The 15,876-nt window shown below is 44.9% G+C and overlaps 1 protein-coding gene across 3 annotated transcripts in view; it reads right to left on the reverse strand.

Annotated features, from left to right (window-relative positions):
- DCAF17 (DDB1 and CUL4 associated factor 17) overlaps nucleotides 1–15,625 on the reverse strand; it is a 50,091-nt gene extending 34,466 nt beyond the window's left edge. Inside the window, exons 1-5 of one of the 3 annotated variants that reach the window (XM_040440733.1) lie at nucleotides 15,550–15,625; nucleotides 13,926–14,215; nucleotides 4,036–4,139; nucleotides 811–901; nucleotides 253–389 (exon numbers count right to left, since the gene is read on the reverse strand). In XM_040440733.1, the coding sequence (XP_040296667.1) occupies nucleotides 253–389; nucleotides 811–901; nucleotides 4,036–4,139; nucleotides 13,926–14,114 (521 nt within the window). In that variant the 5' untranslated portion in view covers nucleotides 14,115–14,215; nucleotides 15,550–15,625. Of the gene's footprint in view, nucleotides 1–252; nucleotides 390–810; nucleotides 902–4,020; nucleotides 4,140–13,925; nucleotides 14,216–15,522 lie in introns of those variants that run through there. The other 2 variants (XM_040440734.1, XM_040440735.1) reach the window with 2 other exon arrangements.
- Nucleotides 15,626–15,876: the final 251 nt, after the last annotated feature.

Here is a 15,876-nt window from a genome sequence, read left to right on the forward strand (position 1 = left end):
GAATATATTGTAGATGTGCATTGTCATTTATATATTCTTTAATAAATATACAATTATAAAAAAAAAAAACGGCAGTAGCAAAAAAAAAAAAAAGCATACGCGTTTTATATTTCCCAGACTTTCTGGAGCTGCCATTTTTACAGTAAATAAGGCACCATAAAAATTCCTGTGCAAAAAATGCGAGTGTGCAGAAAAACGCCACTAAAAACCTGTGTGTGAATGCTGCCTGTTATAGATATTTTGCTTGGTTACCTGAATTTTCGGTACGATCCAAGGTAGACCTTCTGTAGATTTTCCCCAGTATCAGCAGCAATACGAAGCAACCAGTTGTGGCCAGTCACAGCAATGAGTGAAGGAGTATAGTCGGAAGCCTTAGCAAGAGGTTGTCCCTGAAGAGCAAGATCAAATTGGAAATCCCACCTTCAATATTAAAGAGGTTGTCTCATCTAAGACACTGAATATCGTTGGGATATGCCATGAATGTCAGATAGGTGCAGGTAAGGTAAGAGCGCCGCCCTCCATTCACCGCTATGGGAGTTCCAACAATATATTTCTACTACGACATTTGGCTATTTCCGGCAGTCCCATAGAGATGAATGGAGAGGTGGCCGTGCATGTGCGGTGTGCTCTCCATTCACCACTATGGGAATTCCGAAAATAGCAGAGCATGCTCGCTCAGCTACTTTTGGAACTCCTATAGTGGTGGATGGTGAGCGTCCACGTATGCGCAATGTGCTCTCCTTCACTTTCGGGACCCTGCCCTGGAGAAAGGAGCAGGACATCAAAAGGGCCTGTTAGAGACGTACTCACCAATGGGCACTCACACAGCATCGCATCTTCAATTTTCTCTGACGTTACACATCTGGGCATTTCATAAAGCATTTGTGGTTTTGTAACAATACTGTAATAAAAGTGATTAATAATAATCATTTTCTATAACTTAATACACACTTTATTTAACACAGACAAGTTTTGACATGTGCATCTGAACTTTTAACATTCTGAGAGACTAAAAACAAAATCTGCTATCATGATGACTATTGTATCTCAATCTTCCAGAAACATAGGGGGTCATTTATGAAACAGGAATACGCCTAGATTAGGCGTATATCTGGCGCAGACTGCGGCGCAAAAGGTCCCTTGCACCGCAATCTGCGACTTCTCACACCAGGTTTAAAAAACTGAGTGTGGCGGGGAAGGGATATGAGACCCGTCTCATTTACTGTTTTCTACGCTTGTTTTAGGCTACTTTCACATTAGCGTTTTCAATTCTGAGAAAACGCTTCAGTTTTGTCCCCATTGTCAATGGGGACAAAACTGAACTGAACGAAACTGAATGCACCAAAATGCATTCCGTTCCGTATGGTTGCGTCTGCAAGCAGCGTTTTTCTGTCCGCAAGACGGATCCGTCCTGACACACAATGTAAGTCAATGGGACGGGATCAGTTTCTCTGGCCACAATAGAAAAAAGATCCGTCTCTATTGACTTTCAATGGTGTTCTAGACGGATCTGTCATGGCTATAGAAGACATAATACAACCGTATCTGTTCATGACGGAATGCATGCGGTTGTATAATTGTAACGGAAGCGTTTTTGCAGATCCATGACGGATCCACAAAAAGCGCTAATGTGAAAGTAGCCTTAGACATAGAAAAATGGTCTAAATGTCAGACATCAAGAATGCTGTCTTATATTTAGAAGCGGAGGCCTGCCGCCTTCTTCATAACTCCGCCAGCTATAGTGGATATTAAGACCAACATCTAAAACACCGGTCTTGAAAAACATGCCTCATAATTTGCTAAAAATAAAAACAGCCATATTTGCTGACGCAAAGGCTGTTAAAGAGGTTGTCCCCTGATTTAAAGGGGATTTGTCACTTCTTCTGACATGTCAGTTTTAGTAACTACTTGCATCCCTCATGTAATAATGTCACACCTGTGACAGGTGTTAGAAGGTCTGAAAGATTATCTACACATTAGTGATCTGACAGCCTCTTTTGGTTTCACTTTGTCTGTGTGTTGCTTGTATGTCCACACTTCCTGTGCAGGTGTGGATCATGTGACCTTTACCTCTCCCTATTTAGTCTGACTTTACCCATCACTCCTTGCTCTGGTTTGGCTCATTTGGTTTTGGAAGAGCTAGAGCGTGGTTCTTGTTGAAGTCCTGTTCATCCATCATCAGAAGTTAAGTGTTCCGCTTGTTGTGTTTTGTATTTCCCCCCCCTCCCCCTGGTTGTTTACTAGGCCTCAGCAAGACGCTGGTTCCTTCACCAGGGAAGGAACGGGTTGTCTCTGCCCTGTCATTACCTTTAGGGCATCCAAGGGTCACCAGGGTTTTCCAGGTTCCTGTGTATGGGCATCTCTACCATCGAGAGGTGCCCATATGGATAGGAGTTAGGGCCAGGAGCAGGGTTTTATAGGTGGTGACCCTTGTTCCTTTCCTAGCGGTGAGGCCTAGTGTCTTTCCCCTTCCTTCTTGTTATCTTTTGGTGTTCTCCCCTACTACATCCGTGACAAGTAACAATTCTGGAGCATCTATTTTTATGACTATGTTGTGCTATTCATCTTTTATTTCTACCACGACATTTATGATTGAATTGCCAGAAGTCTGCAATAAAGGACCATCTGGGAGTCACCACTTGGGGGGAGGGGTGTCCATGCACAGACTGAGACTGGCAGCACTGACTGGAAAGTCTTGACTGTGCAGAGACACCCCCCCCCCCCCAAACTGGTAACACCCAGCTGGACCTTCACTGACGACTGCTGCCAATTCATCCAGCATAGAGTTATATGAATAGATGCTCCAGAATTGTTATTAAGGGGTAATGCAAGTAGTTACCAAAATAGACATGTCATGAGAGATGTCCTCTTTAAATTTAGGCCGCATCCAGAGGATAGGGGATAACTGTCAGTTTGGTGGGGGGCAGTCTGCTGAGAAAAGGACCCATGGGGTACGTGGCTCTCCTGAGGTGGACATTACTGTTTTATGGGTATGTTTGTTTCTTCATGGTGTGAGGTCTTTTCTTGCATAAGTGAAGTAGTTGGTGCCTGCATATGCCATCTTTGGTACACTTGGCCATTCTCTATATGTTATAGGGAGATCGCTCTTTGTATTTACTTGTTGAGATCTCTCTTCTTCATAGATTTTGTGTTCACTGACCGTGGGCACGGCCATTTAAGTGACCGATCTATATACATATATACATCTTTACTTACGGCCCCATTCTTAGGGTATCGATAGTCATTCCCTGTGCACTTATAGAGATAGGCACTTGCACTTTGATATGATCTGGATACTCGTGATACTTGTGTGATTTTTGTGTATATCAGTGTACTTCGTGTATATTCCAGCCAATTATGGTTGCTTTATTGCCCTCTACCTACTGGTTTATTGTGTTATGTCCCCTCAGGTGTAGTCCACTTTTTTCTCTGATGTATTACATCATATATATATTTTTATGAGAATTATTGAATAAAGTATATTTATACTTTGCTACAAAAGCCGTTTAGTCTCAGTTTATCCTTTGTTTGTGTATGTTGATGTACACTGAGTGGGTACGTTACTGTAGGGTACTCTTTTCATAGGATCACTATATGTGAACCCAAATCTGTGTATTTTGTGACCGATATTATTTAATCACTGAGAAAAGGACCCTATACACGCCTAATCCTCCGCAGTTCCCAGCACTAGGCTCGGGTCCTCCCTGCTGCGATTTGTTCACATGACTGAGATGTGCCGTATACCCACCACTGCAGCCAATCACTGGCCTCAACAGTACAGGGCACGAGACTGCTTATACTAGTGATTGGCTGCAGCAGTTACTAGGGGTATACGGCTATGCCACTACTGCAGCTATGCAAACATGGACTGGAGATGAGAACTGGAGCTTTGAAAATGGTGGGGCGATTTTCTGGCGAGTACATGATCAATGAAAACAGAAGGGAGATTACCTGACAGCAGACAGACACACAAGTGTGAACAGAGCCGAAGATACGTGAAGATATATAGTATATACTTACGCTTACGTTAATTACCTGCTGTAACAACAGCCAAAGTTAGCAAAATAAATTCTTCCGTTTACGTAGTTGATAGAGGACTTGGACTGCTTAGACCAGACTTTCTTAAAAGTCGTTTTTTTCTGAAAGATAAGAATTTTGATTTTTATATTTTTTTTTTTTTTGCCACCATAAAACATTTTATTGGTTGTAGATGTCAATATTTGTTTGTTTCCATTTGTTTTCCTCTGTTTGAGTATTACCATAAATCCATTACTGACACTTGTTTCCATGAATGCTCGAAAAAAAAAAAAAAAAGCTCTGAAACATTTCTAGATGACAGAATCCATAGGGAAACCTCCGCTTGTGAATGCAAGATGGGAAGCTTTTGTCTAAACTGTAAAGAGGACCTGACGCCTCTCCTGACATGTCTGTTTTAGTAACTACTTGCATTCACCATGTAATAAAAATTCTGGAGCATCTATTCCTACTACTCAATGTTGTGCCATGCCATTATTATTTCTGCTAGAAGTTATGTACAAATTCCTGGCAGGTCCAGATGGGTGGTACTAGGTGGGGGGGGGGGGGGGGGGGTCCCTGCACAGTCTTACATTATCCATTTAGTGCTGCCAGAGTCACACTGTGCAGGGACACCCCCCAACTAGTAACTTCCATCCGGACCTTCATTGCAAACTGCTAGTAATTAATTCAGAACTTCTAGCAGGAAAAATAAAAGGTATGGCATAAGAATAGAGGCTCCAGAATTGTTATATGAGGAATACAAGTGGTTTCTAAAACAGACATGTAAGGAGAGGCGACAGGTCTTCTATTACCTAAGGCTACTTTCACATCAGCGTTTTTCCTTTCCGGTAATGAGATTCATCATAGGATCTCAAAACCGGAGGAAAACGCTTCAGTTTTGTCCCCATTCATTGTCAACGGGGAGAAAACTGAACTTAACCGAGTGCACCAGAATGCATTCCGTTCCGTTGCGTTCCCATGACGCACACAAAAACACTGCAAACTGCGTTTTTGAATGCATCAAGGGTTACTGAGCTAGACGGATCCATCATGAAAATAGGATTTTTTGTGCTTACCTGTAAAATCCTTTTCTCACCGAGTTCATTGGGGGTACACAGAAGACCATGGGTATAGCTGTTGCCAGTAGGAGGCGACACTAAGGGAAAAAAAAAGTGTTAGCTCCTCCTGTCAGCTGTATCCCTCCTGCAGACACTGAGCCAATCAGTTTGTACAAAAGCAGTAGGAGCAGCCAGGAGAAAAACAATAAAAAGGAAGAAAAACGGAGATGGGTCATCATCAAGAACCAGAAGGACCCATCTAGGAGAACCAGCAATGTACATACAGGGTGGGAGCTGTGTCCCCCAATGAACTCAGCGAGAAAAGGATTTTACAGGTAAGCACAAAAATCCTATTTTTACCCTTGTATCATTGGGGGACACAGAAGACCATGGGACGTTAAAGAGCAGTACAATGGAGAGGGAACAAGAACAGAACGAATCCAAGGCCTGTCATAAGGACCTGCACAGAAATGCGGGGGAAAGACACACCAGGAACCCTGAAAAGGGACAGGAAGACCCATTCCCCGGAAGACCAGCCAGAGAGCAGCTAAATACGCAGAGGTTCAGGCTGGGCAGAAGAAAGAACAGCCCAGGGAATATAAAAGTCACGGCTTTAGAGACTTCAGAAGAAGTGGAGAGCACACAGAACATCCACAATATGGACAAGAATGAAGACAAGTCAGTCAACAGAAGCAACGGAGCGATTGCGGAAGATACAGGAGAGAAATACATAGAGGACTGCTAAGAAGTGATGCCCATGGATCAAAACCCCAGGGGAAAAAAAAAAAAAACTCAGTGGAATACTGATTGGAAGAAGACGAGCTAAAAATGGCATCTGGATATCAAGGGCCAAAGAACTGCAGATGTGACAAAACTTGCCCCCCATGGGGTAAGAAGTAGGGATGCCCAAAGGCAAAGGCCCCACACACCATATCTGACTGCCAGAAGAGAAGAACACCCCAGCGGGATCATGACGAACAAATCAGGGCTAGAGAACCTGGAAGTCAGACATGAGAATGGCCCACAAGAAAAAAATTCTTGAGGGAGTGGAGAAACCCAAAGGGAACAAGGCAGTGGAACAGACCCAAAACTGCCCAAAAAAATTGGGGAGTAACCTGACAGGGAAAGAGTGTCCTCCGGGATCAAAAACGTCCCCTTCAGATTACGGCCAAGGGGGTTTCTTCATAAGAATGTTCCCCCAGGAAAACGCCAATGTGGTAAATTCCAAAACAAGAGAGGAGAGAAGCCGTCTGATACACCATGGAAGGCAGCCTGAACTGGCAGACCTAATCGGAAGATGCAGAAAGGAACCAAAGATAGGAAAAATACTGCGTCAGGAAGAGAGTGTGGACCCCGAACGCCACAAAGCCCCAGAAAAAAAAACTTTTAACAGAACAAACACCACCCGGGCAGATACCCCACTGCAGAAAGGGGGCATACGAGAACCAAATGGTTATAAACAGTGGCTGAGCAGGCAGTAACAGTATGTGGGGAGCGCAACTACTCACACTGCGGAAGGGGAGAAGTAGAAGCAGCCGATGCGGCTTAGTAGAAAACCAGCACTTAGGGGTGACAACAAGGGCAGTAGGACCGCGCGACACGTGAGGGGAGCCATGAAGACAACTCACATATGCAAACTGAATAAGTGCATACCCAAACTCCACATTGCTGATGCTGTCACCGTAGTAGATTGTAGAGGCAATGCGGTACATGTAAAGGGAACAAGGCGCTAAGCCAGCGCTATAGAAATGTTATTCCAGGTACAGGTACAGAAAACGTACTAATGCCCAGTAGAAGTGAGCAAACCCCTCAGCCGCAGCGTGTCATGGCAGAACATAAGCAAAGTGCCCCCTGTGGAAGAAGGAAATGTAGACACTATCACAACTACAACTAGCGAGAAGGCACCATGCCTAGGAGGAATGCTGTGTAGATACCGCCGGAATGCCAGGGCCGACACTCCACATGGAGGAAGGGGATGTGGAGAAAACCATAACTGTAGTGTCTCCCGCCCATGCATCGGGTAAGCCGCAGTTGAAGGATGAACGCAAAAATTCCTCCTGGGAAGGGTATACGCAGTAGTAGCCACAGAACCGGAGTAGCCAGAATATCTATGGGCAGCGCAAAGACTGCCTCACAGGGGGGAGGCGATAGCAACAACTATGGCCTTTAGGGTCAGAGGAGAGACAACAGCAATAGCCACCAAGAATTGGTGCTAGCGCAACACTCCACCTGAGAAGGAAGAAAATTGGCAATCAGAGCAGACGTTACACCTACAGAAAGAAGTGTGGACGCTGGGCGTGCCAATGACAATCAAACAAATGAGATTGCCCCTCACAGGGAATCAAGGCACAAGGAAAGGTATGAGGTATGCCAACGGTCTGTTAGAGCTACAGGCCGACCTGGAAGACAGAGGCTGCCATGTAGGCGCCAGACACCAATCCAAACTAAGACTACCTGAGGAAGGGGGTAGTGTGAAGCAGTCACAGCAGTAAATAACACCTATGACGGGGGGATAAAGGCGATTGTAGGTACCGTGTCTAGCCAATAGGCCAGGGCTGGCCAACCTGAGGCTCTCCAGCTGTTTCAAAACTACAACTCCCAGCATGCCCAGACAGCCTACAGCTATCAGTCTACAGCATGGCATGGTGGGAATTGTAGTTTTACAACAGCTGGAGAGCCGCAGGTTGGCCAGCCCTGCAATAGGCCACCCATGGAACGGGATGCCATGCAACAAGGAACAAATGAGAGTAGTCACAGTAGACGATGTTGAAGCAATTACTCCACCAAAGAAAGACGGATATTGTAATAGGAGGAACAGTTCCCAGTGGTAGTGGAATTACTCTGCTGATGGAAAGAGGGGAACCGAAAAGATGGACAGGGTCTACTGGTAGTGCAACTACTCCATCAATGGGGAGGAAGGTAATGCTACAGGATCTCTAGGACGCAATTGTGGTGCAACTAATCTCCCAATAGAAGGGGGGAAAGCCGACAGGACAGATGATATCCAGTATGAGAGTAATTACTCTGCCTGTGGAGGGGTTAATGCAACAGGACGTATGGTATCCGGTGGAAGTGCAATACCCCGTCTAAGGAAGGAGGGTAATGCGACAGTCTGTCCAGGATCCAGTGATAGTGCAATTACTCTATAGGAGGATAATACTACAGGAACTACAGTATGCGACTGCGGTGCAACTAAACCTGTATAAAGGGAAAAACCGACAGGACAGATGCTATCCAGCATTAGTGCAATCACTCCGCCTGCGTAGGGAGCAATGCAACAAGGCCAATAGTATCCGGTGGAAGTGCAATTACTCCGTCTAAGGAAGAAGGGTAATGCGATAGTCTGTACTGGATCCAGTGTTAGTGCAATTACTTTATAGAAGGAGGGTAATGCTATAGAATGTACAGTACCCAGAGTAAGTGCAAATACTCCCACTACGGAAGGAGGGTAATGCTACCAGAAGCATAAGATCCAGTGGTAGTGCAACTATGCCGCCTCTGGAAGGAGGGTAACGCTACTGGATGTACGGTATCCAGTGGTGGTATAAATATTCCGCCCATGGAAAGAGGGCAATGCTACCGGACGTATAGGAACCAACGGGATGTAAACACTCCGCCGATAGAGGATTACTCTGCCCATGGAAAGAGGACAAGGCTACAGGCCGTACAGAACCCAGTGGGGGTGCAATTACTCCTCCTACGGAAGGAGGGTAATGGCACTGGCTGTAAAGTATCCAGCAGTAGTGCTATTACGCTGCCTATGGAAGGAAGATAATGCAATGGGCTGTACAGTATCCAGTGGTAGAGCAAGTACACTGCCTAGGAAGGAGGGTAATGCTACAGGATGCACGGTATCCAGTGCAAGGGCAATTACTCCGCCTATGCTACAGGTAGTACAGCAGCCAGTGGTAGTGCAAGTACTCCGCCTATGGAAGGAGGGTAATGCTACAGAATGTACAGGGTCCACTGGTGAGCGCACATATTCTGCCTAAGGAGGGAAGGGAATGTGACTGGACTCACGAAGGTATGGGTTCGAAGTTTTTACGCTCTGAAAATCCCACCCCCGAAACACGCTGGGAGATGCGGCCTAGTAGACCGCAAAGCCGGGGTCTCGAGTACAGGCGGTGCCGACTGGAAGAAGTTCCGGTTGGGGAGGCGATGTAGGGAGGGAGCGGAGTGCACTGGGAAACAAGGAGGCCAGGAGCGGGCATACCGATGCCCTGAGTAGAAAAGCGGCGGCCGCTGAAGGAGACATGCGACCGCCTGAAATGGCTTGCAGGGCGTGGATGGGGTCGGGGACTGGAGGTCGGAACAAGGCAGTGAGTCACCAGATACAAGGGGCCAAGGTCTAGGAGAAACGACATATATTCCTGTGTTCACTTAGAGAACACAGGAGAAGGGGGGGCTCAGGCACAGGCGGGCAGCAGGGGAGGTAGGCAATATACTTACCCAGACGGTTTCTGCCCACCCTGATTCCAGCAGTGTCACCTTCCTCAGTGTGCTGTCCCTTGGGAAGGGCGGCTACACCGGTAACAGGGGAGAATTACAGAAGTAGTAGCCAAGGTAACACTGTAGCTGGCGGGTAACAGCGGATTTGAGATCCACTGTTCCTCCTTGTCTTCCAAAGGTGGGGAACGAGCAGCAGGCTTGAGGACCCGCTGGTCTCCCCCCTCAAGTGTGGGAAAAATAGGTGGCGAGAGCCCACCGCAGCCCGAACCTGAAAAATAAAACAAGAAGGAAAAAAACTTTGGCAGACCTGCAGAAAAAATGTCATCCTTCTATGGATACTAAGCTAAAACCGATTAGCTCGGTTAGCAGGAGAGGTATAGCTGGGAGGAGGAGCTAACACTTTTTTTGCTCAGTGTCGCCTCCTAGTGGCAGCAGCTATACCCATGGTCTTGTTTTGACTTAAACACAATTTAAGTCAATTGTGACGGATCCGGTGTTTTTTTTGGACACGAATAAAAATGGATCTGGCGCCCACTGACTTACAATGGATTTAGTGCCGGATCCGTTCTGAACAGATGCAGACGGTTGTACAGTCGTGGCCAAAAGTTTTGAGAATGACACAAATATTAGTTTTCACAAAGTTTGCTGCTAAACTGCTTTTAGATCTTTGTTTCAGTTGTTTCTGTGATGTAGTGAAATATAATTACACGCACTTCATACGTTTCAAAGGCTTTTATCGACAATTACATGACATTTATGCAAAGAGTCAGTATTTGCAGTGTTGGCCCTTCTTTTTCAGGACCTCTGCAATTCGACTGGGAATGCTCTCAATCAACTTCTGGGCCAATTCCTGACTGATAGCAACCCATTCTTTCATAATCACTTCTTGGAGTTTGTCAAAATTAGTGGGTTTTTGTTTGTCCACCCACCTCTTGAGGATTGATCACAAGTTCTCAATGGGATTAAGATCTGGGGAGTTTCCAGGCCATGGACCCAAAATGTCAACGTTTTGGTCCCCGAGCCACTTAGTTATCACTTTTGCCTTCTGGCGCGGTTCTCCATCGTGCTGGAAAATGCATTGTTCTTCACCAAACTGTTGTTGGATTGTTGGAAGAAGTTGCTGTTGGAGGGTGTTTTGGTACCATTCTTTATTCATGGCTGTGTTTTTGGGCAAAATTGTGAGTGAGCCCACTCCCTTGGATGAGAAGCAACCCCACACATGAATGGTCTCAGGATGCTTTACTGTTGGCATGACACAGGACTGATGGTAGCGCTCACCTTTACTTCTCCGGACAAGCCTTTTTCCAGATGCCCCAAACAATCGGAAAGAGGCTTCATCGGAGAATATGACTTTGCCCCAGTCCTCAGCAGTCCATTCACCATACTTTCTGCAGAAGATCAATCTGTCCCTGATGTTTTTTTTGGAGAGAAGTGGCTTCTTTGCTGCCCTTCTTGACACCAGGCCATCTTCCAAAAGTCTTCGCCTCACTGTGCGTGCAGATGCGCTCACACCTGCCTGCAGCCATTCCTGAGCAAGCTCTGCACTGGTGGCACTCCGATCCCGCAGCTGAATCCTCTTTAGGAGACGATCCTGGCGCTTGCTGGACTTTCTTGGACGCCCTGAAGCCTTCTTAACAAGAATTGAACCTCTTTCCTTGAAGTTCTTGATGATCCTATAAATTGTTGATTGAGGTGCAATCTTAGTAGCCACAATATCCTTACCCGTGAAGCCATTTTTATGCAACGCAATGATGGCTGCACGCGTTTCTTTGCAGGTCACCATGGTTAACAATGGAAGAACAATGATTTCAAGCATCACCCTCCTTTTAACCCCTTAGTGACCACCCATACGTGTTTTTACGGCGGTCACTAAGGGGCCTTAGGCTGGGCCGTTTTTACGGCGGCCCAGTTTAAGTGCTGCACGGCTCCCCCGTACAGCGCGGACCCGGCTCTCACATGAGAGCCGGGTCCCTGCTCTAACAGCCCGGACCGGCAGGAGTGCCGATCCGGGCTGTTTAACCCTTTACATGCCGGGCGCAATGGCGCCCGCTGCATGTAAAGTGGTGACAGAGGGAGCGGACTCCCTCTGTCTCCCATCAGCACCCCAAAAATGCGATCGCGGGGTGCTGATGTGCTGGGAAGCTTACCTTGCTTCTGATCAGGGCCCCGAGCCTGTCTTCCGTTACCCCCAGCAGGCTGTGCCTCTCTGGCGCAGCCTGCTGGTCAATGTTTGAATAGCATTGCTATTGAAATGCAATGCATTATAGAGATAATGCATTACATTTTAAAAGCAATCAAAATACTGTATATTATAGTCCCCTTGTGGGACTATTAAGTAGTAAAAAAAATAGGAAAAAAATACACATTTATTAAATAAAAAAAATTCCATAAAATAAAAAAAATATGCTTTTTTTTCCATTGAAAATACGCTTTTCAATGAAAAAAATTGCAAAAAGAAAATATCCCCCATATGTTTGGTATTGCTGCGTCCGTAACGACCGGGACTACATAAATATTACATAAATTATCCCCTATGGTGAACGCCGTAAAAAAAAAATAATAAAAAAAGACAGAATTTCGAATTTATTCTTAGTTTCCACCGAAAAAAAAACGTAAAAACAAGCGATCAAAAAGCGGCATTTACTCCAAAATCATACCAATGAAAAATACAAGTAGGTCTTTCAAAAATCAAGCCCTCACACAATTCCATATAAAAAAAAAGTGGCAATGCAAAATCATTTTTTTGGTTAATAAAAGGTGTTTTATTGCAAAAAAAAGTTGTAAAACGTAAACAAAATTATAAGTATTTAGTATCACTGTAATCGTACTGACCCAGAGAATAAAGATATTATGTTATTTGTACCGAAAAATTAACGCCAAAAATGTATAATGTAAAAACGCAGTGGCAGTATTGCTATTTTTCCCCATCTCCCTCCCAGAAAGAGTTAATAAAAGTTAATCAGAAAGTTATGTGTACCCCAAAATGGCGCCATTAAAAACTACAACTTGTCCCGTAAAAAACAAGCCCTAATAAAGCTATATAGATGAAAAAATAAAAAAGTTATAGCTCTTGGAACGAGACCATAAAAAAAGGAAGAAAAACGCTTGGTCATAAAGGCCCAAACAGGCTTGGTCACTAAGGGGTTAACATGTCAATTCTGCCATTTTAACCCAATCAGCCTGACATAATGATCTCCAGCCTTGTGCTCGTCAACATTCTCACCTGAGTTAACAAGACGATTACTGAAATGATCTCAGCAGGTCCTTTAATGACAGCAATAAAATGCAGTGGAAAGGGTTTTTTTTTGGGATTAAGTTAATTTTCATGGCAAAGAAGGACTATGCAATTCATCTGATCACTCTTCATAACATTCTGGAGTATATGCAAATTGCTATTATAAAAACTTAAGCAGCAACTTTTCCAATTTCCAATATTTATGTAATTCTCAAAACTTTTGGCCACGACTGTATTATATACCGGATGCGTTTTTTTCTGATCCCCTGATGGACCCAGCAAAAATGCAGATGTGAAAGTAGCCTTAGAGACATGTTGTATTCAAGAACATGCATTGTCCATTCAGGGTGGGTTTAAGCTAGGATGACCCCCCAGTTTTGGATGTGTTTACAGAAAAGACAATAGTCTTGATATCATCTGGACTTCTCTCTATACCGAGGGTCTATTCCCATCTCAATATGTGAAACCCATCCCAGTATACAGACCAAACACACAAACACAGCCATAGTTCCCATTGACCCAATGAAGGGCAACAGTTTTTTTTTACTGTAGATGGTGCTTTCTATACAGGAGGCTGCCCCAAAGAAAACATATGCTAAACGGTGCAAATACTTATCTTTACCATTGAGGTCAATATCCCCTGTATATAATACAGTATCAAATGTCAGAGCTTCATAACATGGGGAATACTCCCAACCTACACTACGCATGAGATCTGAGCAGGTAAAAAAGGATCCTAAGGGCTCATACACGATCTTATTTTCTTTCTGTGTTAGTTCCTTTTTTTTGCGGACCGTATACGGAACCATTGATTTCAATGGGTCTGCAAAAAAAAAACTCTGTGCATTCTGTATCTGTATGTCCATTACGCAAAAAAATAGAACATGTCCTATTATTGTCCGCATTATGGACAAGGATAGGACTGTTCTATTACGGGCCAGCTGTTCCGTTCCGCAAAATATAGAATGCACACGGACGTCATCTGTATTTTTTGTGGATCTGTGTTTTGCGGACAGCAACATACATACGGTTGTGTGCAGGAGCCCTAAGGCACATGTTCATGAAGAAGCCCATCATGATCAGGACATTGGAGCGCCAGCCCCCGGACTATCTTGTGTAATACATTCCAGTAAAGAGCGAACGCTGCAGCAGTCACATTACTGTACCTTGCAGACAATTTTCCTTAAAATATCCATGTTGATCCTGTAATGATTGTAGGAGACTCTTGGGAAGGACCCCAGGGACCTCCTGCTGGTGAGGAGACAGAGATTCTTCACAGTCCCAGCCCTTAAATAGAGTCTCCTGCGTGTCGTTAGCGGCGCTGCGCTGGGGTGCGGCCTGACGTCAGTGCTCATGGCGGCTCAGGGAGTAACAGTAATGAGGCTTAAATTCTGTAACTGGAATGCGGCTCCGTGATCGCAGGTCTTTATCACCAGGCAGAGGGTTTAGGAGGCCTCTATAGAGGTAAAACGTCTGGTTATCAACAGTATGGCAAAGGATTACATAAAAAATACATAGATAGTCCAGCTAAAAAACAAAACAAATCACAGTAAATATCTGTCTGGGAGTTTTCCACTTATGGTTAGTGGTTAATTCTTCTATTCAGCCCTATCCTATAAGAACACATGTGACCGTGCTCCAATCGCCTCCATTGCTAGGGCGTTCCTACATTCAGCTACACTGTGTGGTCCTATTCTGCTAGTTTCTGGCAAAGCTGGATGACAACCTGCAGCAAATTTATTGCAGATATGTTTGTGAATGAAAACAGATTTATTAAAGGACATCTGTCAGCAGATCTGTAACTAGGACACGGGCTGACCGGTTACATGTGGGCTTGGCAGCTGAAGGTATCTGTGTTGGCCCCATGTTCATATGTGCCCGCATTCCTGAGAAAAATGATGTTTTACTATATGCAAATGAGCCTCTAGGAGCAACGGGGGCGTTACCATTACACCTAAAGGCTCTGCTCTTTCTGCAGCTGCTGCACCCTCTGCACTTTGATTGACAGGACCAGGCGTGTTGATGTTTATACTGCATGGCTTTGTCAATCAAAGTGCAGAGGGCACAGCAGTTGCAGAGAGAGCTGAGCCTTTAGGTGTAATGTCAATGCCCCCGTTGCTCCTAGAGGCTCACTTGCATATAGTAAAACTTCATTTTTCTCAGTAATGCGGGCACATATGAACATGGGACCAACACAGATGTCTTCAGCTGCCAAGTGCACATGTAACAGGTCAGCCAGTGTCATGGGTACAAATGCTGACAGATGCCCTTTAAAATCTCTCTGTAATAGGCTACAGATTTTCAGCTTGGAAATCTGGGCGATAAATTTGCAACATTTCTGAATGTGACGCAGGGCAATTTAATATATACATATAGCCATATAATAGCACCCATAGCATTCTATGGAGCCTAGCGTACCTCCATATGCCCCAGATACAGCAGCGCAGATTTTCTAAGAAATCTATGAAAAAAAGCATGTCCTATCAGATATCTCCCTGGAAGCTTTGGTTCTGGGAGAGAAAGAACCGCTTATATGGCGCCATATGGCGGCACGGTGTCTACAGCTGCATCATACAGGAGGCAGGTTCATGCCATTTGTATGAAGCCTTATTATGTAGACTCTAAAGGTTGCCAATACTATTTATTGAAGTATTTTTTTTTCTTTGCTATTTCCCTTTATACATGTATGCTATCTACAATAAAGCTGAATTTTCCAGACTTGCACATCCTTCTATTATGCACACGGGCAGTCACATAACATACATGTAAAGTAGCATTATTACTCACTCCTTCTTCCCATCGCACACACATTTGAATGGTTGCTGGTGAGGTGCACTGAGCACTTGGCCACACAGGTTGTTTTTCCTGGTTTCTCAGTCGCTGATGGGATTTGTAGTCCTTTACCGCCGTGCGGACCGTTGGACGAGCGAGGTAGCAGACTACATTGCCCAGCATGCATTGCGGCCGCGGGGAGGATTTTAGCGGTTGCACAGTTCCGTTGAGAGCGCAGTGCAGGACGAGGACACAGGTTGCAGCCCTGGCTGTTGTCTGTCAGCCTCCGTGTCCCGCTGTTCTTGTGAATTTAGAGCTGTACAAGAAATTTATATTAAACTGAAA

This window comes from Bufo bufo, chromosome 7, assembly GCF_905171765.1.
Source record: "Bufo bufo chromosome 7, aBufBuf1.1, whole genome shotgun sequence".
In the NCBI taxonomy this organism is placed as follows: domain Eukaryota; kingdom Metazoa; phylum Chordata; class Amphibia; order Anura; family Bufonidae; genus Bufo; species Bufo bufo.